This window comes from Numida meleagris, chromosome 1 (genome assembly GCF_002078875.1).
Source record: "Numida meleagris isolate 19003 breed g44 Domestic line chromosome 1, NumMel1.0, whole genome shotgun sequence".
Classification (NCBI taxonomy): domain Eukaryota; kingdom Metazoa; phylum Chordata; class Aves; order Galliformes; family Numididae; genus Numida; species Numida meleagris.
The window spans coordinates 141,214,004-141,237,614 of NC_034409.1; the positions used below are offsets into that span (position 1 = coordinate 141,214,004).

Genomic DNA, 23,611 nt, shown 5'->3' on the forward strand with positions numbered 1-23,611 from the left:
GGTCAGGCGCTGGAATGGGCTGCCCAGGGAGGTGGTTGAGTCACTGTCCCTGGAGGTGTTCAAGAAACATTTAGATATAGTGTTGAGAGACATGCTTTAGTGGGGTTGTTGGTGGATGGTTGGACTAGGTGATCTTGTAGGTCTTTTCCAACCTAGTTAATTCCATGATACTATGATTCTAATTTAAAGAATGAAAAGCAAAATGAACTTGAATGTACATTAGCAGTAATCTTTTGTAAATGTCTGGAGATGCATATTTGGATATAGAACTTGGATTGTCTTTTCACAAGACTGGATATTTTGTTGTGTGGTTACTTTATTTAAATAAGAGCGTATGTCCTACTGTGAGCTGAATGAAAACATATTTTTGCTTTACTGTATTTTTTCCTTAATAGAATGCATATTGGTAAACAAATGATTCTGTTATCATATATTTACTCTTGTTGCTGGACTAGTTTGTATTGGTAGATATGATATGGGAGAACATTAACCTGCAGAATTTTTCAGTAGTCATCAATTTGTAGCATTATTTTACTGACTGTTTCTAGTCTTCAGTAAAAAAAATACGAGTTTGTCTTATATATAATAAAAAACATCTGTGGTGCTTGTTAACAATACAATTTTGTCACTACTCCAGAGAGTAGATAATCACTGTGTTATTCTTCCTTTCACTGCTGATAGGTCTGGTGACTCCAGAGACATAGGTTCTACTTAGCTGTTCAGTTTGTTCTGAGTTTGTGGGTAGCACTTTTTGTTCACTGCCAAACTAAGCTATTATGCCATCATATATAATGAATTTTAATAGTAAAAATTAGAGCATTATTAATGTTAGTATTTAGGAAATTACTGAAATAAGATGATTCTGATAAAATATTCTCATGTTATGTAAAGCCAACGTAATCCATTGTGAAGTGGTATTTCTGGCTGCAAGCTATGCCTGCTTTTTCTGAGATATCCATTAGGCAGGTGGTTATGACGACGCAGAAGCTCACAAATGGGGAATTAGTGACCAGCATGAGCATTTGAACAGTGCAGAGTTAATGAGTTACTACTATAGCCAATACAGACTTTGCAAAGAAATAGTTATGTAAATATTGTAGCAAAAAGAGAGAGATGCATGGCCAACAGCATGACTTTTGTACAGAGCTTGTTTTCTCAGCCTTTGTGTATGGAAATACCAGCTTCACTCACAGTCAGCACCTAGGGGCAATGAATAACACGATGCATATTCTAACATATTTCACTGGGTTGTTTACATTTTTATTTTTGTGGATGTTATGAACTTATCTTTGAAGCATATCTGATGAGTTTGTCCTCAGAGAATGAATAGCTGTCTGGAGTTTGTTCCACTGTCTTGATTCATGTTATACATGTATAAATGAGGATGCAGATTACTTGATTTCATAGAATCATAGAATGGCCTGGGTTGAAAAGGACATCAAAGATCATCTAGTTTCAATCCCCTGCTGTGTGCAGGGTCACCAACCACTAGACCAGGCTGCCCAGAGCCACATCCAGACTGGCCTTGAATGCCTCCAAGGATGGGGCATCCACAATCTCCTTGGGCAGCCTGTTCCAGCTTATCACCACCTTCTGTGTGAAAAACTTCCTCCTAATATCCAACTTAAACCTCCCCTGTCTTAGTTTAAAACCACTCCCTCTTGTCCTGTCACTATCCACCCATGTAAACAGTCATATCCCGTCCTGTTTATATGCTCCCTTCAAGTACTGGAAAGCCACAGTGAGGTCTCCTTGGAGCCTTCTCTCGTCCAAGCTAAACAAGCCCAGTTCCCTCAACCTTTCTTCACTGGAGAGGTGCTCCAGCCCTCTGATTATGTTGGTGGCCCTCCTCTGGACCCATTCCAAGGGCTCCACGTCTTTCTTGTGCTGGGGGCCCAGGCCTGGACACAGTACTCCAGATGGAGCCTCACAAGAGCTGAGCAGAGGAGGACAATCACCTCCCTCTCCCTGCTGGCCACTCCTCTTTTAATGCAGCCCAGGACATAGTTGGCTTTCCAGGCCGGCAGTGCACACTGCTGGCTCATGTCCAGCTCTTCACCCACCAGGACCCCCCTGTGCTTCTCCGCAGGGCGACTCTCAAGGAGATCTTCCACCAGTGTTTTTTTTTTTTTTTGCACACTGACATTTTAGTCTTCCTTTATTAGATAAAAGTATGGTAAAATAGATTAGGCATAACCACTGTTGTGAACAGATAAAATAGAAACTGACTGCATTTATTGTTACTGCATTTGTTGTTATTTTAACAACTATTTGCTTACAATTAATGTCTATTAGCATTCATCATTGAATGCAGTTACACTTGAATGAATTACTTTCTTTGGTGCTCTTCATGGTGTTGTAGAATAGTTTAGGTTGGAAGGAACTTCCAGAAGTCAGCTAGTACAACCTGCTGCCCAGGGCAGATCCTGTTAGAAGAAGTTGCCCACAGTTGTGTCCGCATGAATTGTAGACTCCTCTATGGATGTAGATTCCACAAGCTCTCTAGGCAGCCTGCTCAGGATTTGATCAAACTCAGGCAAAAAAATATGTTTTCCTAGTACTTAATCAGGATTTCTATGTTCCAACTTGTGTGCATTGTATCATGTGTCACCATTGCGGACCTCCAAGAGTTTGGCTCCCTCTTCTCTGTATCTGATGAGACAGCTGCACACAGGAGGAAGCTCTCCCCTCCACCTTCTCTTCTGAAAGCTGAACAGACCCATGTCACTCATCCCGTCTTCCTACCTCATGTACTCCAGCTCTCTGCCCTTTTCAGCTGTCCTGAGCTAGACTAATTCCATTATATCTGTGTCTTTCTTGTACTGGGGAGCCTCAACCTCAGCTCAGCTCAAAACGAGGTGTGGATGTGGCCTCACAAGCGCTGATTAAAGGGGAAAGATTACTTCGCTGGGTCTGTTGGCTGCACTACTGATGTGAATAGGGGTGAACTGTAGCTGAACTATGTGGACTTGTATTATGTATAGTAACCTTCATAAAACAAAGTTAGAATAGGATTAGCCTTAATTTGTGTCAGCTATTAAATTAGAGTTTTCTTGACTATGCTATCCACATGTTTCTTTGAATGCTAATCAATGAATAATCCATTTTTAGTGAATTATTTTATTTGCTCTTTGGATTATTGATTCTGGAAAGAAAATATTGCTTCAATTATTATTATAACTCTGCCAATAACATAATGTCCATGGACATAGTGGCAATCAAAGTAAAATACAGCACTGTTTAGAAGCCTATTAACATATGTTAGAGATATTGTATATGAAACATCTTTTTTGAAGAGAAATTGTCTATGAGTTATGGACCTAATTTAAGTGCAGTCAAAACTTTTAGGGAACATAGGATCAATTAATGTATTGCTGTATGATTCTACTGAACTTTACCATCAATCAGTAATTCTGTAGAGCCTTTGGATTTGAAATGCTAACAAACTTATGAACCTTGATTAATGCAAAATTTTGGCTCAGAGAGAAATCTAATTTATGGAGAAGGTAGGTGCTGTCCACTTAAGTCTCGATTTATAACGATATAAGAATGGCTGAGCTAAGGAGATTTTTGAAAATGTTAAGTCATGTCAAATTAACACCTTCTGAGGACAAATTATAAATTTACTTCCTCTGGTTCCCAGGGGGTTCTAGAAAAGGTAAATAGTTTCTGAGAATTCTAGTCTTTTCTCTGTAAAAAGTTTCTCTTTTCCCTTTGTGAACTATGTGACAAAATAACGTGATGCATTCATCCAAGTGCTTTGTTACCCCAGAAGGAAAGTTAAACTGAAATGTTGCCATGACATTGTGTCTTCTAGTGGTCATGTTTCCTCCTGAATAATTATTCTGTGCTAGTTGAGTCTATTTAAAATTTGGGCCACCTTTACCTTGTGAGTAATGGTCATTGCATGTCCCAGGTGACAAAACAATTGATTCAGTCAGAGAATTTTATGAATTATAAAAGCACTGCTCATATTGCTATCCAGCTCCTGCAATACTGACGTACATTCAGGCAAGGGGCATGAAATAGCAACATTAAAGAAATCAGATGAAATCAGGGTCTGAGGTGCTTTTGTTTTCAAAACAGTATGTTGATATTACTTACTATCGCTGTTACCATACACTGTTGGCTTCTAACAGGTGTTATGCTGAAATGACTCTTCTGGAAGAACTGAAGTGGGGATAAATGTGCAGTCAGATTGTATTCTGTATATAGGCACTATCTGGGAAGAGAAGACTGAAGAGCTTGTGACATGATACTAGTATTACGGTTTTTAGTGTTATAGGCTATTGTTACTTTTCATAATTTTAAACAAATGTTAAAAACATCTTTACCCTAGAAACTCATCTCTGAAAAATGTAGTACAGGCTATTATTTCTTACTGACTGAGGTCTTCTAAAATACAAAATTCTAGGACTGTCCGTGCAGTGTTGGCTGGCTGCCAACAAAATGTACGTACAAACATTAAAACCGTCTTGTCATGACTTACGAAGTTTTATGAGATAGAGAATTAGACCAAGTCTGTTTGTTTCTTACAACTCTCACATACTTTGATGCTTGAATTCTAAATTATGTTCTAACCTGAAGGATGTTGGTCTGTGTTAGAACTCACTGTGAAATAATGTGAAATAGCTCAGAAAAATACTGTGTCCGTGGTATTGAACTTATTTGAAATAGGTATGAAATAGAGACTGAAGAATAACTGTCAAGAATACTATCTGGTCTCCAATTGACATTAAAAGTTAGATGTTGATTACTTGGTCAAATAAATAATTTAGGTATATGAGAAAATGTGGCTCCTGAATTAATGGATTATCTGAGTTACTCATGCCAATATTTTTATAGGAATAACATATGAAGCATGCTAGCAGATGGCTACTTAACTTTAATATATCTTAAAAAGGCCTAATATTTCAAAAATTAAAAATTAAGATCCAATGTGATATGTGGGCAAAGACTAAGTGCTAGCACATATTATACATGGAATTTAACAAAACCAGCTTACTCTGAATTTTAGTAATAGGAATGTTTTGATTGAATGAAATCAAATTTCTATTTTAATCATTCCTATCAATAGAGTAGAAACGACAGGTATCACTATCATGAATGTAAAAAATCTCCCAGTCCTTAAACAGTGTTCGATCTCATCAGTCATTCAGTTCAGTGAAGAATTCCGAGGTGTTTCAAGAGGTTACTTAATTTCACTATATTTTTGATCCTCTCACATAGAGGATGGGAATACACTAACTTAGGTCATCTTCCACAGCTATACTTAGGTACATCTGCTCAGCAGATACAGGCTGAATCACACTCTCCTGAAACAGGAAAATCCTATGGTACTAAGTTAGCTGCATAATACTCTGTAGTATCAGAGATTTAGCAGAAGTCAGGGATATGTTTTTTGATGGTACAGCAGACAGCGATGGCTTTGTTATCAACCAGCCTCTAGTAGAATTCATTTACAGACAGGAAAGGCAGGGAGACTAACTTCTGATGGACGGACTTTGCTTTTCTTTTCATCAGTATGATAAAAAAAATTAACTCCTACTTTCTAATAAACTGTCTTCTGAAAATCATGAACTGAGCAAGGTAAGGATACCTTACTTTAAAGATATTGTTATTAAAAGGTTTTACTTTCAGACTTTCTATTAGGAGAAACACTCCAAGCAAACTACTTCCATTAGACACATTTGCCCTGCTAGCATTTTAAATGACCAAAGAGGAAAATGTGCCAAAGACCAAGGAACTGCAGAAACTTATGTCCAGGTTGCAAAAGAATTAGCATCCATGCCTCAGCTGAGAATTCTGCCTCCAGGGAACAAGAGATGAATGAAATTGGTTTCACTCTGTAGGCACTGTGAAAGTATATGGAGTTACCTTCATTATACCCTATACTCAATTGCAACTTCTAATCACTGTCACGATGGTATTGCAAAATCTACACCTAGATCTTGTGAAATGAAGGCATGGTTCATCTTGTTGCTCTGTTACAAAAGCAACTCTCTGAAATAAAAGGTGTGAAAGTTGTCTGTCTGCTTAAAAAGCCAAGTTGACCCTTATTTTGGTATTATTATGGCAAAAATTAGAAATGTCTTTTCTAGGATTTAATAGAAATGTTTTTCTTTCCATATATCAGCTAACAAAGGAAACTACAGGAAATCGGAAGTAACGATCTTGACATTTTTGCTATTGTTAAATCAGCTACATTCACAGCAGACTTTAGTAAAAACTAAAGGAGTTGTGACTGGAAATGTCGGACTTTCTTCATCAGTATAGAGTGCTATTCAGTGACTTCAGTATTCCTGCAAGTCTGAAGTCATACAGGAGCTGAAACAAAGCTTAATCTACTCCCAGACCCATCACAGCTAGACAGGAGCTGTTTCTGTTAAATACTGCTGGCCAGGTTCCTTCATTAGTTGAAATCAATGGCTTTCAGCATGTCAGGTGTTCCCAGGCAGTGTTAGTGCTATACAGGCAGCCTGTTGTCATCATTGTTTTTCTGACAGGTGCTTTGGTTGCTGTAGCTGCTCTCTCTCTGCTCCAGGTGAGAGAGGTGAGGACAAAGCTGGCTGGAGGTTTGTTTGAGCAGTATGGACTTGCTGCTGTGTTCAGTTCTTTGCACATAAATGGGGCTGTGCTCCTGCAGTACAGGCAGGTGGAGGAGGGGCAGGCATTTTTGCCTTGTGATGAATACTCTGGTTGCCATCATCTAAACTGGGCTCTGCCATGGTTTCCAGTTGCATATTGTCTCCTTTTTTTTCAGTCACCTTTGCTTGCATTAAATTGCTTTTCACTTCTTCACTTTAGGATTTAAAATAGAAACACTCATCAAAGCTAATTTGAGTGTCTGCAGTTGTCTGTAATTAGCTGTTTACATTTGCGTCTAAAAGAGGCTCTTCCAAAAGGCAGTTCAGCTGGCTTGTTTTTCTCTGTTAACTATAAGGAAAGCTTCAAGTAACAAAGCTAGGTGGTAGCACCTAGCCTTTAGGTATCTCACAGTTAGTGGTTAAGGTGATTTAGAGATCTTTTGTTTTGGAGATTTTTTTGTTTGTAGAGATTTTTTGTTTTGATTTAGAGATCTTTTGTTAAGTGGTCATTACAGAGAATATGCTTGTAGCTGGGTGCCAGCTTAGTCTCTAACTGTGGTGTTAGCTCACTTGTGCTTAAATGAGTTTATTCCATAATAATCCTCATCCAGAAATTTGTCTTGACTCGTGAATTACAGAATTGCTGTTTGATTTACTGCAAATATATTTTTTTTAACCTTCTTTTCAGTATTTTTAACATTAAGCATTCCACCTTCAGCTAATGAGAATGGAGAATTTACAAAATCAGTTTAGTCCTTCTGATAAGTTACAGAAATACAAATTTAATTTCAGTGGAAACCTTGTCAGCTCATTCAGTAGCTTTCAGTAACTTGGTCAGGTCAGTTTGTCCTGGGCTGCATCTGAAAACAGGAGATGGAAATTCTAAAATGTCAGCACTCTGTGGCTTTGGAGAAGCTGTGTACTCCATGGCATTAAATGAGTTAAGGATCAGGAGGTTGTGTCATTTTCAAAGGTCGGATGGGGAAACAGAATATATGGCTCCTGTTCTCCTGTGTCAGTGTGCGTGGATGGCTTGTGGTGCCTGGTGGTGAGCATTCAGTTGTGGGGTGTGCAGGTCACAAACAGGAGTGAGAACCTCAACCTGGAGGGCAGGAACATAGCCAGCAGAGTCAGTGGTGAGGATGAGAAAATTCTGAGATTCTGTCATTGAAGAGAGTGTAATTCTGCAGAGGGAAAAAAACAGGAAGGGAATATTACTTGCCACTAATAGCAAAAATGCTCACAAAGCAAATATGAAACAAAGATTCTGTTAACTTTAGTTCTGAGTTTCCATTATGTCTTGGGATTAAGCGATGAAAATTATTTTTCCTTACGATAAATTATTTTACATACCTATATGAAAAATTAGAATTCTGTCCTACGTATAGTTCTATTAGAATCCTAGATGTTTAGTGCAGGTCTCGTGCTATTCTGTAGTGGGAGAATGTATATTATAGCAAACTGTCTTAAAACTTAAATACTGGAATATCCAGTTAAACATCTGTGGCAGCTATGATTGACAGGCTTCAAATATTATTTCATAACAGTATTGATATACACTATTAGAATAAGCGTTGCAGTCCTGCGTTTGTTGCAGTTTTGCTAAGCAGACGTCCACTGCAAGGACATCGCTTTCCAGCCTGTTGAGATCCTGTTGCTAGCTGAATGTTCTGGTGCTGTTTCCAGTCACAGGAAATTTCAAAAATTAAAACTGATTATCATGAGAAAAACAAAGGGGAAATTGCCCACAGCATGATGTTAGTTCACTGTTACTGTCTGGGGGCAGGATAGAGACTGCTGCACTGAAATATACACACCTGTCTCTATGGTTACTTGCTCCTGGTTTTGTTGGAGTGTTTATTACAGGGAAGTAATGACTCATATTAGTGGGGCTTTTTGCACAATTTTTTCCTTTGATTATTAGAAATCAAAGATATTTAAATTACTTACTGAGCTTATATAGGCAGTATTTCAAAAATAAAAGTGGTAATTTCTCTAACTAGTCAATGGGTGATAGAAATTTTTTGTTGGAATTTATTTTTGGGGCATGGATAAACATGTCCAGTTCAGTGTATTTAGTGAATTGCTGTGGTGATCATAATTTAACCTCAAAGCTGATAAGAAAAAATACGAAAATCAATATATTTTATAATGTATTTTTAAAATACTCTTTCAATATATAGGCTGATGAGATGATTGAAACTTTTTAGTGATGTTACATAAATAAGAGGCATTACCTATATAAAACAAATCATCAAGAAGAAAAATCGTAATGGCATCCAAACCCCTATGCAAGTGAGTAAGAATATTTATGTTAAGCTGTATTTTCATGGAAGAAGACAAAAACTGTGTGGGGTTCTTAAGGTAGTAACCTCAATAAAAAAAAAAAAAAATTGAGTATTGTGTTCACCACCACTGATGAGAGTTTTAAAAATATTACTTTCTTATGGCTGTACTAAGATTGTTGTTTCCATAAACTTTTCCTGGTGTCTGCAGAATAAAATGGCTTCATCAGCTTTTGGTAATGCTAATTAACAAATGATAAAATCCTCCTCCTGAAAAAGGCCTCTTCCTTATGTACTCCACCTTTCATCATTGTGGCTGTTTTCTGTTGAAGGAGAGCTGCAGGTGATGGTTGTAGATGTGAGTTTCATCACATGAGTTTGCCTATCAAATCTCCCAACACAAATCTCCCGGCAATATCTGATGCTTCCAAGTTTGAGCTCTCAGCTTCAAACGTCTGGATCCAAAGCAGCCCATTGTATCCACTGGAAACCTGACAGCTTTGGGATGGCAGGATCCTGCCCAAATAGCTTGTCACCTTCTCAAAGCGTTAGAGTACTTCCAAAAACAAGCAAACATTCATGCACTTAGAACTGGGTAAAGAACTGGAGTCTACCCAAAGAACTGGCATATTGAGGAGGTTATGGTAGAGGCACAGTGTCAAGGATAATTCTGGGTTAGAAGGTACCTTTAGAGATTGTAGTAATCTGTTGAAAATGGGGCCTTCAGTTTAGTTATGCAGCGTGCTATGAAGCTATCTTATGTATTTCCAAGAAGGGAGGTACTAGCAACTTGGACAACACATCTGGGCAACCTATTCCAGTTCTCACAATATAGATTTTTTTTCTTGTGTATGTCCTGGAAACAATGCAGTTTCAGGTAGTGTATTAATCCTGGTTTCGATTAGCCATTTTAAGAGTTGGTGAACCATTAAGACGTCCAAGGGAGCTGCATCAGCTACTAAGACAATCCTTATGGCACTGAATACAGATGGCTAATGAGCAGATGGAGAGGGAAATGAAATTCAGGCTGTCTGTGTAGTAACCCATGAAATCTCTCTGCAGGACATGTTGGCACCCATCTGCTGTGGAGTGGTGTCTGGAGAAAGCAGCTGTGTTATACACTGGTGGAACTTACCACCCCACAAGTTCTGTAGGCATACCAGGTGCTGATAGGGAAGTGTGAGTCCCCTGGTGACTACAGGGGAAGGCTGTGCCTGGCAGCTCTCAACATTGTACTGTCTGCATTACTTATGCCTCAGCTGAACTGAGATGTTATATGGTGATGCTGTGGGTACAGGAGGGGTGTTGAGGCGTTCCTTTCCTTTGGTCTGTGGAAACAGTCATTCCCTTTGATGCTTTTTGTACTCGAGGGAAGGAGTGTTATGTTTTCATGTCGGTTCAACTTCAACAGTTCTGTTTTAAAATACCTTTTTTAACTTTTCTCATTTTTTCCATTGTTTTACAGCAAATGCTGTTAGAGGATTTCTAGCAAGTAAAATGGTCTTTGCTTGACTATTTCTGTGTCTTGACTCTTCACTGCAGGGAACTCCTAAATTCCCAGAACTATTCCCTTTTGTTGACGGCATAGGTCGCTGAAGCAAATGAAATGAAATTGAATTTTTCACTGTCTTTCTCTGAACAGCCCAATTAACATTCATTTCTGTTCTAGTTTTTTGTTTTTCTGGGTAACTTTTGCTATTAGTCACAGCAAGCGAGATGATGAATAATATAGTTCAAAAGCCTCTGATTATAATATGAAAAGTCAGATACTAAACTTGATGAACTTATGTAATAAAGTTGACAAAAATCAAACGCCTTAAACATGCATTGAGATTGTTTTTTAATGAATGAAGTATTCATGGTGATTCCTAAAGTAAACTGAGTATTTCATCAAATTCACTTTTATAAAAAAGAATTATAATATGATGAAGTCATGCTTCTGTCATGATTATTGCTTTTTTTGTAATGGTGGATTTCGTCTGTGTATATTGTGTGTCTGTAACGTACATAGAATCGCCCTCTAATTCAAAGAACAACAAGAGCTGTGTTTTGTTTTTTTCATATTATGAATAGAGTAGCTTTGTTTTGTTTGCTGTAACATCAAGTGATTTTTCCAAGGCTTTTCTAGTACAGGATACAAGATTAATGTAAATATTACATTGTGTGTTATGACAAAGATAAATTATACAATTTGTAATGTGTTCCTTGGAAGCATTTGATGATGGGGCAATTCAGTGCGGTACACAATTAGATACAAATTGAACTTGTGTAACTCTGTAATGGTACAATAATATTACACAGCTATAACCATTCAGAGTTATGTTTCACAATTCTAATTCCGTTGGCTCTTCCAGATGAACTGCTGTTATGTGAATGCATTTTAGAATGGATTTTAAAGAAGTTCTTGCACTGTGAATGAAGACTTTGAGAAAAGGAAGACACACAGAAATGAGAAGTGTTGGCCCTGATCTTTTATTGTTTCTTCTTTTCTCAAGTAAAGGCTTTTAAATATATATTTTGTTTCATTTTGAATTGATGCTGTCACTGTTGCAGAGGATTAAATTAGAAGTGGCCACCTATTTTAAAAAGAAACCAACGAATGTTTGACATATGAACAAGCCGGATGCATAATTTTATTTAAGGGACGGGACAGGAGAATTGACAACAGAAATCAGAGACGGTTTTTCTTCTTGGTTAAGCTTTGTCTTTTCATGGTCTCTTATGTACGAGGACAGTGCTGGGAGTGTTTGACAGTTTGGGTGCTAGGTTGGATTTGTCCACATCATTCTGTTACTAAATAAACCCATGAACTGCAGGTTTTTAAGGAAATAGGAGAAGTTTGGAGATAAGCCAGAAACATATGGGGTGTATGTGTAGGTGGGGGTAGGAGTCAGGTACCCTCGTGTGTGTATTTTTATCTGCATTTGCAGGGGAGAGAGAGTTCACATAAGATTCTCCCTTGAGATCTGTTTTTTCCTCTCTTCTATTCCCACTCCTTTCCTTACAATGTCTGTATGTGATAAGGCCTTGGGGGAGGAGGGTGATTCTTCTGTCCCCAACTCAGTTGTGCTCTCTGTTGTAGCTCGCCCTTTTTGCGTTACAGTGACAACAATGGAGGGGGAAAATGGCACTTCTAAATTATCATTCCCTCTGTTCCTTCTTTTCCTTCTATTTACTGCTCTGTATTTATGCTGCTCCTAAAATGCCAGTAAATGTCAGCTTCCACCCCTTAGTGCTTATTTGCAGTGCTACATGGAGTAGCCCACAGGGAGATCTGAAAAATTTGCTCTGAGTTGTTGATGTGCTTTATCACCACAACAGGCAGGATCCAGCAACCATGGCAGAACAAGCTAGCTGATTGTTCCCAGGCTTGCTTAGGTATTGTCGCATTTTTGCCCTCTTTCAGCTATCCTGTTTGTCCAAGGCTGGGTGAATAAGATTCACCTGGTGACAGACCCAAGACTGCAGATCTGCTTTCCGGAGCAGATGATGATAAATCTGATTACCATCAGAGCAAATGTCACCTTTTTTATTTCTCTTTCCCACAGAGGCAGCTGGAAGAGGTGGGAGTAAAGGATTCAGAGAACACATTATAGTGTAGAGGCAAGCAGGGAGGCAGAGGAGGCTTTTCACTTGCAGTGATTTGTTGCTTATCCTGCAGCGTTCCTGAGAAGCAGGGCAGAAATGACCTAGGCGACAGACTGCGCTATCATCCAGCTAAACTTTGTGCTTTACCACTGAATTACTGCACTGCTTAACAAAATTAGCAGATGTAATCTTTTAGCAGACTGCCTTATGCAATTCAGATGTTGATTTCGTAAAGCCATTTGTCTTTGGCAAGGTTGACAACAAAATAAACTTGAATTAATAACCAGTAGACTAACCAGTCTTCCCTTCTGGTAGACAGTAGACTGCTCTTGTGGTATGACTTCCTCAAGTGAGATATGGCTCCAGGCTGTTGTTCCATCTGTATTTTATACTGGCTCACATTTCTGATGAATTAGGTCTTACAAAGTGTAGGCTTTTTCGTGAATGTGTGTAACTGCTCCTTAGGGCACGTAATAACATCAATTGCTGTTTTATCTGTAATGCGCTGGCTACAACTGAGAAAGTGTTATCGTTCTGCATCTCAGTACTGTCATAGGGGTGTCAGTGTACCCACTGAAAGTCAAAAACAAAGAAATGAGTAATATGTTGTACTCAGTTATTGCAATGATGATGAAATCAGAGAAAAAATGGTAAAATAAGGAGAGGGTAGGGAAGAAGTTTGTTTTGGGGCCTGTTTTCAAATATGCAAAGGAACGCTAAGATCTTACGCTAAATTTGAGGTATTCTTTCTTAGTTAAAGCTGTATTGCCGTGGTAGGATTAGCATGTTCTTTCAGGGCAGAAAATATTGCCATTTCAGACTGTTATGTCTGTTATTTTGGAATGTCAAATTCCAGATTAATTCAGATGAGCATCTCTGACGGTGAAGCGGCCCTCTTATCCATTCCACATGGATTGTTTACCAAGAATGCCATTTCCTTGGTTGTGTACTAGTCTGGCAATGGTGCTGGCCTGGAATAAATAAATGCTGAGGGAGAAGATTAAAGTGTTATTAGGGGAAACTGTTTGGAGAGACCAGGAATGATGCTTGCAAAATAATGAATAGAGACTTAATGAAGAAAAGATTGATCCATTTAGCTAACTAATTGCGACTTTGACCTTCAGGTTTTTTAAGGACTTTTTAAAGGACTAGCATGAACTGCACTGTCAGTAGCAAGGGGTTTTGCTGTCTATATAAACTGCATGTCTGTTGGAGAAGCTTTCTTTGCTTGCTGTACATTAAAGAATTCATTGTCCACTGCAGACAATAGGGAGCCAACAACTTTAATGACTTTATGAGGTTTGGATTAAGCTTCAGCATGAGGTTTTAGTCTACAGTACTAACCCTTCATGTTTTGCAAATGTTTAGACCACATTTCAAATACTTGTAAACCATAATGTTAACGATATGGGATAGTGCATTCACAGGAAAATGCTAAACCAACCTCATCAATAATTCTCCGTTTCCAACAGACATGATGGAAAAAAAAGATAAAGCACTGTAATGTGTTAATCCCTTAACTGTTTTAGGTAAAATCTAACTATATATGTATTTAATCACATGCATTTGTATTCCTTTCCATGTCTACGAACAGAATGCTATTCACTTAATGAGTGTGGAATTTGAACCCAGAGCTTAGTTAAAAGCTGGACTAGAGTGAATGAAACTCACTGTTCAGTGCTATCAGTATGCGAGCATTAGGCTGTGTTAAATCTGAATTAGATTTTTTGTATGAAGTAAGTAGCACTAGAAGCCAGTATCCAGGTTCCTATTAAAAAGAATATTCTGATTTTCACATTAAGCAGAATGTGATCCTGTCTTAAAGATTCCCTCCAACAGCTAGTAACATCCCGCATACACAGTATATGCACTTTAAAGATTCCCCACCATGCCCACTGCCAGCCAGTGACAAGCGTGAAAAGGATTTAGCCAAGGTATGTAAAGCAGATAGGTCCAGCAACTCTCCCAAATGAGTGGTCTCTGTAAATGTAATCCAGGTGCCCAGTAACCCCCCCCTCGCTGGAAGGATGTGGTGGGGGACGCTGGCATGAACTAACATGAGAAGTGATATGGAGAAGCAGTGTGAGTGGTGAGAAAACTGAAAGGGGTCATGACATCCTCTTCTGTAAGAAAAAGGATCAGAGCCGATGCAATCATGCCGTGTGTATTGTGGAGAGTAAAAGCAATTTCTAAAAAAAGATTTGGCTTTTAGTGAGTACTTGTGGGATTATTCAGAGGAGAGTGAATACAGGAACTCCTGCACAAGCTCATGCTCAAATCTGTATAGCACAACTCAGGGAAAACTTCTTGCTTTAGACAAATGGTGCTTAAGAGATGAAAGGTGAGTTTTTCAGCTAGAGAAAGACCAATCATCATCTTTGTTCATAGGTACAATTGAAGGCTGCATGTTGAAGTGCCGCTGGAGATTTGTTTAGTGAGTGGGAACAGGGATAAGTGGTGTCTGCTTCATAATTGCTGAGCATAACAGCTGAAACAGCTAAGTTTGTTCTGCCCTGAGTGAAGAGTTTCTTAGCTCAGACTTTACTAAGAAACCAAGTCTACTTTCTTCAGAAGGGACAGGCTGAAATTATGATGCAAACGTTCTTGTACCATTATCTCCTGATTTGCAGTCCTTGTTCAGGGTGGATATCAGGAAAAGTTTCTTCATCAGAGGGTGGTCAGACCCTGGAACAGGCTCCCCTGGGTAGTGGTCATGACACAGAGCTTGCTGGAGTTCAAGGAGCCTTTGAGACATATGGTCTGATTTTTGGGTGGTCCTACATGGAGCCAGAAGTTGGACTCGATCTGTATGGGTCCCTTCCAACCAGGGATATTATATGATCCCATGATACTGTGATTCTAATACTAACTATGGTTAGTAGGTTGAGGACTTTACAATGGTTATGAGTTAGAAAATATCCTGACTGAAAAGAGTGTTAAGGTTCTCTGCCCTTTATTTTTAATTTGAAAATCACTTACTGCATTACTCTTACATTCTTCTTCTGTTTGCTTCTGCCCTAAATAATTTCTGCAACTGAAATAAAACTTCAGAAAACCCACAAACATTTTGTCTCTATTTACACAATGCATCTTGCTGTCACCTACTGCAAGGAATGATAAATCCTTTCTAGGGTAGTGTATGACATTGAAAATATTACATTAAAACAAAACTTCTTGTCTGTGCTTTTTGAATTGATGACAATGCTGAGTTGTTTAAAAACAAGTACAGATCACCTGAAATAGCTATCACTGAGATTAAGAAACAATGTGTATCGAGCCAGGAATCACATTGCTGGCAAAAGTCAGTCCAGTAATGTCTTCAAGATTTTTGAGAACTGACATTCATTTCATTCAGTTATATCTGTGGCAAGTAGATGCACAATGCTATAACTGTAAGAACACTTAAACAGAGATAAGGAACCAGAGGATGTATAAGGCAGAAGGCGCATTAAATCTGTTGTGAGAAAGTTCATTTGGGAAGGGTTATTTTTTGTGTACCAGAGATAATTTTTCTTTCTTCCAAGAATTTTTATTTATGATATTACTAAATCCTGACAATGAAACAACAGTAAATTTCCTAGCTTTTCTTTCTGCTTTGTAGGGGGATAGTTCCTATGTAAAGGATCGTTGGTGTGTATTTGATGGATTCATGGTCTTTTGTCTTTGGGTGTCCCTGGTTTTACAGGTAATTATTTCACTTACCTTTTTCAATAAATAGTTCCTGAATTATGAAAAATATATAGCATAAACAAGTAATTATGAGATCTGAAAGTATAGCTCTACATGGGTCAAGCTGTTTTTTAATAATATGCCACATTCATTAGTGCTTTGATTACACATTGGAGCATATCTAAATTAGCAGTTTATCTTTTAGTATTTGTCTTGTTTATTTCTTTGTCATCAAGAAGTTAGACATTAATCTGAAGCTTGGAACTATAAACTGTCTGCATATTGAAAAGGAGAGAGGAGCATCTTCAGAGAGCCGTTTGTCCCTTACTCTTTTTGACAGTTGTACTGATCTCCTTCCATTGCGCTTAGAAGGGTGCACTGGTAGCTAGCTTAGGCAACAAAAGGGAGACTGATTCACATGGTAGACATTTGCCATGATGTCGGCATATTGATAGGGTAAGTGGAGGGGTTTGATGTATATGGGCCACATGTAACAAAACCTTTTACAGAATGGAAGATAAAGCCCAATGGAAAAAAATAGTAATAAATACATTTGGAAACAATGTGATAAATTTTGATAAGGTAATGAACTTGGACATGTTGCAGAAAAAGCATAAACTGTTAAGGTACGGGTGAAATTGTGTCCCAATTGGTAGACCTTAACCATAGCCGTTTTTTGGAGTAAGAACAAGTCAAGGACTGTGAGGCTGGGCCTGTAGTAATACAAGGATTGTTATCAGTTCCACAGCAACTGACATTAGGCAAAATTTATCCACTTTTGATAAGTTAAGATAGATACATTGCCATTTTCTGCTCCATATACAGTGCAGGCATTGGTACACTATGTACACGTGTAGAATGAAAATTGGTCATTATAGATATGCACCACAGATTACCCAGCCTATACGTTGCCAGGTTCTGCCTCCATTTTCTTAATACTTTTAGCAAATATTAAATTAAGCAGTTACTCACAGAGTGAGAAATGAGGGTAAAGACAAGGCATTTTCACTCATTCATTACTCTGAAGGAGGAGCTCCTTCTGGAGTGCCTAACCTGTCAAAGTCTTAAGGAAATGGTTCCCTATCTCGAAGCTTGACTGAGAAATCTGTGTCCTAAGTGGATCCATAGAACATATGCAGTGATCTCATGCTTCTGGAGTTAAAAGAAGAATTGTTAGCATATTGGAACATGTAAGGCAATCTGAATGTATCTACTTATCATGTAATAGTAAAAGCCTTAGTGGTGTGCATCGTTAACAGATAGCTGATTTTCATACTGGAAAGTGTAAATCATTCACTTTTAACAAAGAAGAGAGAGGACTAGCACACAACACAAACTTACATGCTGTTCTTGAGTTCTTTGAGATAGAAGCATTATGAACATAGGCAGAGTATATTGAGTGTATTTTTGGATTTTCGTTATGGTAACTCAGAAATGGGTTAAAGATTTTACTATGATGTTTCTTTTTAAAAACATGTCCAAAATGAACCATAAAATGAATCAAGAGAAAATGAAAATAAAAATCGTGTATGGTTTTCAGTTTTAAAAATTTACATGGATACCAAGAGGAACAGGACTGGTTTATCAAGAAAAAAATGAATTACTTTTTTGTAGGTGTTTGAAATTGCTGAAATAGTTGATCAGATGTCACCTTGGGGCATGTTGCGGATTCCACGACCACTCATCATGATTCGAGCATTCCGGATATATTTTCGTTTTGAGCTACCAAGAACTAGGATAACAAATATCTTAAAGTAAGTAAGGTAGTTATCTAAAGAACAACAGACTTAGAAGTCTGAATATGCAGCTGAGAGAACGCTGCTTAATGCGTATTTTCTTACTGAGTTTTATTTTTGGCTAAAAAAAAAAACTTGCCATTTTTGATATCTAAGGAATTACCACGTTTTCTATAATATGATCAAAACTGCTGAATATTAGATAAATCCTAGTGCATTTTGCTAATAATTTTAGCTAACAATTTTCAACCAGTTGGAATAAATTATCTTTTATTAATACGTCAACACAGTAATCAAGAGTTACGTGTGCAAGTGTTTTCGTATGTGTATACAGACATATATAAGCATACGCATAAATATATTTTGTACAACTTGTAATGGTGAAAGTCGTGTAATAGTAATATGTGAAAGGGTTCTCTATATTTATTTGATATAAGCTTTACTTCGTCATCTCGTCTGTGTAATTAATTAGATACTATTTCACAAAAGCTAATTTCCACATTTTATTTACTTTTATTCCCCCTTCTGTATACTGTTTTAACATAGGGGTTTAGAAAAATTGTGGCTCCCTTTTCTAGCTCTGGCACTTAGCAAGAGATCAGTTTTAAGGGCAAATTTTCTGTGGGATGAAATGCTGCTCTCTGTGTGAGCATATTTCCTATTCCACAGTTTTTCAGAGGAGGCCTCACATTGCCTGTGCATTCACTGTGCTGTTCCTTTTTTTTGCCAGGCGTTCTGGAGAGCAAATATGGAGCGTTTCAATTTTCCTTCTCTTCTTTCTTCTCCTGTATGGAATCCTGGGGGTGCAGATGTTTGGAACTTTTACATACCATTGTGTGACCGATGACACGCAGCCAGGGTGAGTCAGCCTGGGCAGGTATAACATGGAACTGTTCTTTAAGTGGATATAAATAATTTCAGTTAGCATAAATGGGTGTAAAATGGTATTAAAATATTTAAAGTGGTCCACCAAAATAAATTCCCCAGGATAATTTTGGGACATGAAGATGTTATGAATTACAAGAAAAATACAAATTTTAAATGTAGCGGAGATTACAAATTAAGGCATTGAGTGGCAGGCTGTTTGAGGGGGTGAGTGTGTGGGCATGCACGTGGCTAGAGTGTAAGTGAGAGAGAACAGAGCAGGGGAGGCTCTGGGACGAGCATTGCTGCTTGTGGCTGAGTCAAGTCACTGGTGTTTTTCATCAGCTCTTGCTGTGTTCTCCTGTCTTTTCCCAGAATGCGCGCGTATGGGTCAAGGCCTAAAGTAAAAGGCAGAACTATCCACAGAATCTCACACTCTTTTTAGGATGGCGTATCACTGAGACATGACAGTTAGATGTAAAGCTGAAGAGCCTTTTTACCCAGCCTATGGAAAATACAATTATATTCTATTCTGATGACCAAGCATGCATCATGTTTTTGATTCAGCACATACTTAAGATTGATTTGAAGCGCAGTATAGCCTTTTCTTGCTGGGATGACCCATGTGATTACACTTCTATGAGCATATCTTGGATATATGTTTGGCCATCATTGTGGGTTTCTATTGCATCTATTTTTTGTTGTTGTTTCTCCTATTTCTTTGGATAGGGTAACACGAGCTCTGGAGTTGAAGCTTTGCTTTTGTCAAAATTGGATCCTTTCATTTTTGTATTGAATTTGTCAGAACATAAAATAAATAGAATAGACATTATAAGAAAAGCAAAACACTGCTTAATTTGCTACTGTGCTGAATAAAAAGACTATTGCAAAATGGCATGTTAAAGATTTTTATAAAATAGGGCCTGTAAGCTATCAAATGTAAAATGAGATTATTAAAAGCAGCAGATCCAAAAAGGTTACAAAATTATTTCAGAATATGTTAGAGATTACATGGTGTTTTGTTCAATGAAAGAGGTGATTGAATTTTTGATATTTTCTTATTTATTTAGTCAATATTATAGTATGTGGCTGTTCTTCACCTAGGCAATGAATGAGATATTTTATTCTAACTTTCCTCTTTTTTAAGAGAAAGTATTTATAACAGAGATTTTTTATTTTTGTGTAGACGAGGAGGAAGAAAATCTTTGTGAAAAATTTATTTGCGGTAATGAAATCTATGGTTTGCCTATTTTTGCCTATGTAGTTTAGGAAAGCAGGAAATGGGATAGAGAACTCAGGAAAGATTGGGCATTATGTAATTTCTTATACCAATGGATGTAGCCTCTCTTTGAATTCAGTTGAAAAAGATGAAGTGGGACATTATAAGGTGTGTTTTCAATATAGACTAACAAGTATATAATTTTAAGGTTTCCCATTAAAAAAAAAATCTAATTTCTTTTGCATGTACTGGGTTGCTCTCTAAATACTGTGTTATTGGGAAAAAAAAATAGGAAAGTGTTTATGGTTCAATTTTAGGTTGTTGAAAAGCTGAATTACTGGGAAAGGTTAAAAGGGTCAAATATCCAATACATAAAATAAAAATAAAAACTTGCCTGAAGTATGTCAAACTTGGAAAAGTCAAGTATACAGAGTTAGGGAAATGTGAGACTTGAGGCTGAACATCAGTCCTTAACTCCTTTTCTTTCAGCATCATCAAGCCTGTATTTTTTTAGCTGTTCAACTGTTAGACATCTAATTTAATTTTTGAATACCTGAGAAAGCTATCTTCAGAAAGTCATTGATCATTTTTCCCTTCTAACTTTAAATGAGGTTGTGTGTGAGGACTACTATGTTGCAAACCTCTTTTTCCTTACAAGTGCTGCCTTACTCATTTTGACAAATGAATGATGCCCACACAATAAATGATATATGTACTTTTTTTCTCTTTGTCATGTGGACTTGTATCTTTCTTGGTACATACTCCTCATTCCTGCCCTGAAAACACTTATTTCTTCTTTTTCTTATAATGTTCATCATTATACCTTGTGAACACATACGCATATCTGTTTTATTCATTTCTGAGGAATGCAGGGCAGCAGCTCTGGGTGGAATTATTCTGTCCTCTCCTTGCATAGGTCATGGCTGATCCTACTAGAGCTGCCTGCAGAGTTTGTAATAACTAACTTGGATTGGGAAAATAGAAATAAAGAATGAAGTAACAGTCATACTGCCAAAAGAGGACAAGTTGGAGGCTGACACTGGTCCAGGATGTACTTAAGAAAGGAGGCAGCATGCCCCTTTGAATCAAGGAGAGTTTACTAGCTGTGACATAGAAGAGCACAAAAGCCTAGACAAATCTGACTTCTGTTTCTCAACTTTATAATCAGGTTTCAACATACTTTCCAAACTGGAGTCTGTCTGTCTATTTGTGTCTCTACCTTAGGTAGTTCTGTTCCAGGCCACGGAGAATGGCTAATGTAGGCTGTACTTGGCATTAAATAACTTAAGAGACTAAAGTGCAGCTTCTAATGAGCCTCAGCTGTAAATACTCCGTATTTCTGAATGTCAGATCCAAGACTCCTAAGTCAGTCTTAGGAAAAGAAAAGCACAGTTAGTGACCACCTTTGAGAACTTCAATTTTGGGTGATTTACTCTGTAAAAGAGTAAATTAAAGTAGAATTCTAAGGCAAAAAGCAAGGATAAAATATTATTATGGACGTCAAGACTGATCTATTTTAGAAATCACTTTTAGTAAGTCTACTGCCTTCTGAATTATTATTATAAAGGAGGCAAATGTCTTATGAAAATGACATCTTAAAATCTTGCTATTCTCCTCTATTTGAAAGGACATAGCAGCCACATCAGACACTCATTGCCTCTTTGCTGCAAGTTCTTTTATCTTTCCGTACTTTTTGACGCCCACACTCCCTGACCTCTTGTCTCTCCACCTCCTCAGTGATTTTCTAATGTTAACTCTGACAAACTGAAATACTGGAATGAGCTAACTGTGGTCTGAGTTTTTAATTCCATCTTATTCCGTCTGTGAAATCAGCGAAATCTGACTTCTTTCCAAAGGCTAAAAAGTTGTTGTTTTTTTGTTATTGTTTGATGATAACCCTTTTTTTTTTTCTCTCTTTCATGTAATCTTTTCTTATTTTGCCAGACTTTTTCCCCATGGGGAACACTGTCTTCTTCCCAGGCAGTTTTCTAAGTCAGTATCCCCTTGTGATTATTATCTTTTTAAAACTCTGCTGTCACAGCTTTTTCCTGATGATTTCTCTGACTGCTATATATATATATATTTTTTTTTTTACTGTCAGTAAGTGGTATACTGCATTTTTTCTCCTGTGAGAGAGGTTTATATATCTTCACACACATGCTACTGAGTGTTTTGTTCTTTTTGTTTTTTTTTAATTTTATTTGTAAGACATGTTTGGCTACGTAAAATTACTTTTGCACAGCATGATTAAATTATATGTATTCCACAACAGAAAATTTTACTTTTGCAGCTTCTTTTGAGATTTCCCTCAGCCAAAGGAAGGTTAGCATGGCTAAAGGCCATAAAAAATCTTAATTACCTGATTCTGTAAACTCACTCTTTAAGGTCCTTTGTTTATGCTTTCAGTAGAGTGTAGACTGAGTATTTCTGATTGCCATATCACCATGGCAGTCAATTTAAAATCCTTCTCTGGCAATTTTCTTGTTTAAAGTAAGAACTGCCCTGGAAAACGTAAGAAAAACAATTACCAAGCAACAGAAAGATCTAAGAAATTTTGTTCATCTTTCACTCTGTCTATGGATAGGTCCCTCAAAATGTCAGAAAATAGATTTAAAGTTTCTAGAGCTGAAAGCTAACCATAATACTTAATAGAGGAAATAAATATGATTAAAAAGAATGAAAGGGATTTGAGGTAATAAGTATGAGTAATTGGGTTTCAGAGAAAAGGAAGAAATCCAAGACCAAGTTTGAAAAACCATTATAACAAGACTTCTTTAACAGGGCAGATTAATTCATTGATGCCAGTTAAGCAAAAAGCACTGCTTTATTTTGTTTGGAATTAATTCAGAATCTCTGCAATGGTGATATGACTCTGGTATTTCCTCAGGGAAAAGAAAAATGGAAGAAATCTTGCTTTTTCCAGGCCAGATGCTATTTAGAACCTATCCAAAATCAGGAAAAATACAGCATCAGACTAAAGGAGAAATAATTCTATTCAGATGGAATCTTATAGAAGAGTGGAAGAAAAGTTTCTGTAAGGGCTGTCACCTCAGCACCAAGGGGAGCAGTCTTCATCCTCATTTCCAGAGTATGCTCATTTCTGAGTATAAATCCTGATTTTGTCTAGAACTGTTAGAAGCAGTTATCCAAAGCAGTTGGACAGTTGATTTCTTTCACTCAGGCTTCCCAGTACTTCTTATTGTCCAGCTCTGCTTTGAGAAAGAAGACATTTTAACAAATTTCTAACAAGGAGAGCCAAATAGCCCCAGCTCTTGGTGGCTCAGTAGTGGCACATGCTTACTCGTGTTAAATTTGAGGGGATTCATGTTTATACAGTTTTGGTTCCAGTGGAGACGTTGCACTTCTGCTCAGCCTATCCATCTTTATGGGATTCCTCTCCTCTGGCTGATAAGTAGTCCTTTGGGGTAAAATTGAGTGGATTTTGTACGTTATTGTGAAACTGAGTGACTATAAATGTGAGTCACATATAGCCACATCTCTTCTTTGCAGTAGGAAAAGTTCTGTGTGTATCTGCAAGCTTTTTCTCTTGAATTGCCATGCTGATTTAGAGCCTAGAGATTACTGAACTTTCTACAGGAAACCTGTAGGCTCAGAGGGATCTTTAGTACTCAAGTACTAGTTTTCTAGTATTTAAAGAGTGGC

The 23,611-nt window shown here is 37.6% G+C and overlaps 1 protein-coding gene across 7 annotated transcripts in view; it reads left to right on the forward strand.

The window, feature by feature from the left end:
• The window catches only part of NALCN (sodium leak channel, non-selective), a 219,176-nt gene that overhangs the window by 15,486 nt on the left and 180,079 nt on the right, over window positions 1–23,611 (forward strand). For 5 of the 7 annotated variants that reach the window (XR_002444045.1, XR_002444050.1, XM_021415912.1 and 2 more), the window contains exons 4-6: window positions 16,062–16,145; window positions 17,744–17,883; window positions 18,596–18,724. Coding sequence is in view for 5 of the 7 variants with exons in the window: in XM_021415912.1 (XP_021271587.1) it covers window positions 16,062–16,145; window positions 17,744–17,883; window positions 18,596–18,724 (353 nt within the window). In the remaining 2 variants the exon portion in view is untranslated. Of the gene's footprint in view, window positions 1–7,572; window positions 7,724–8,772; window positions 8,883–16,061; window positions 16,146–17,743; window positions 17,884–18,595; window positions 18,725–23,611 lie in introns of those variants that run through there. The other 2 variants (XM_021415936.1, XM_021415926.1) reach the window with 2 other exon arrangements.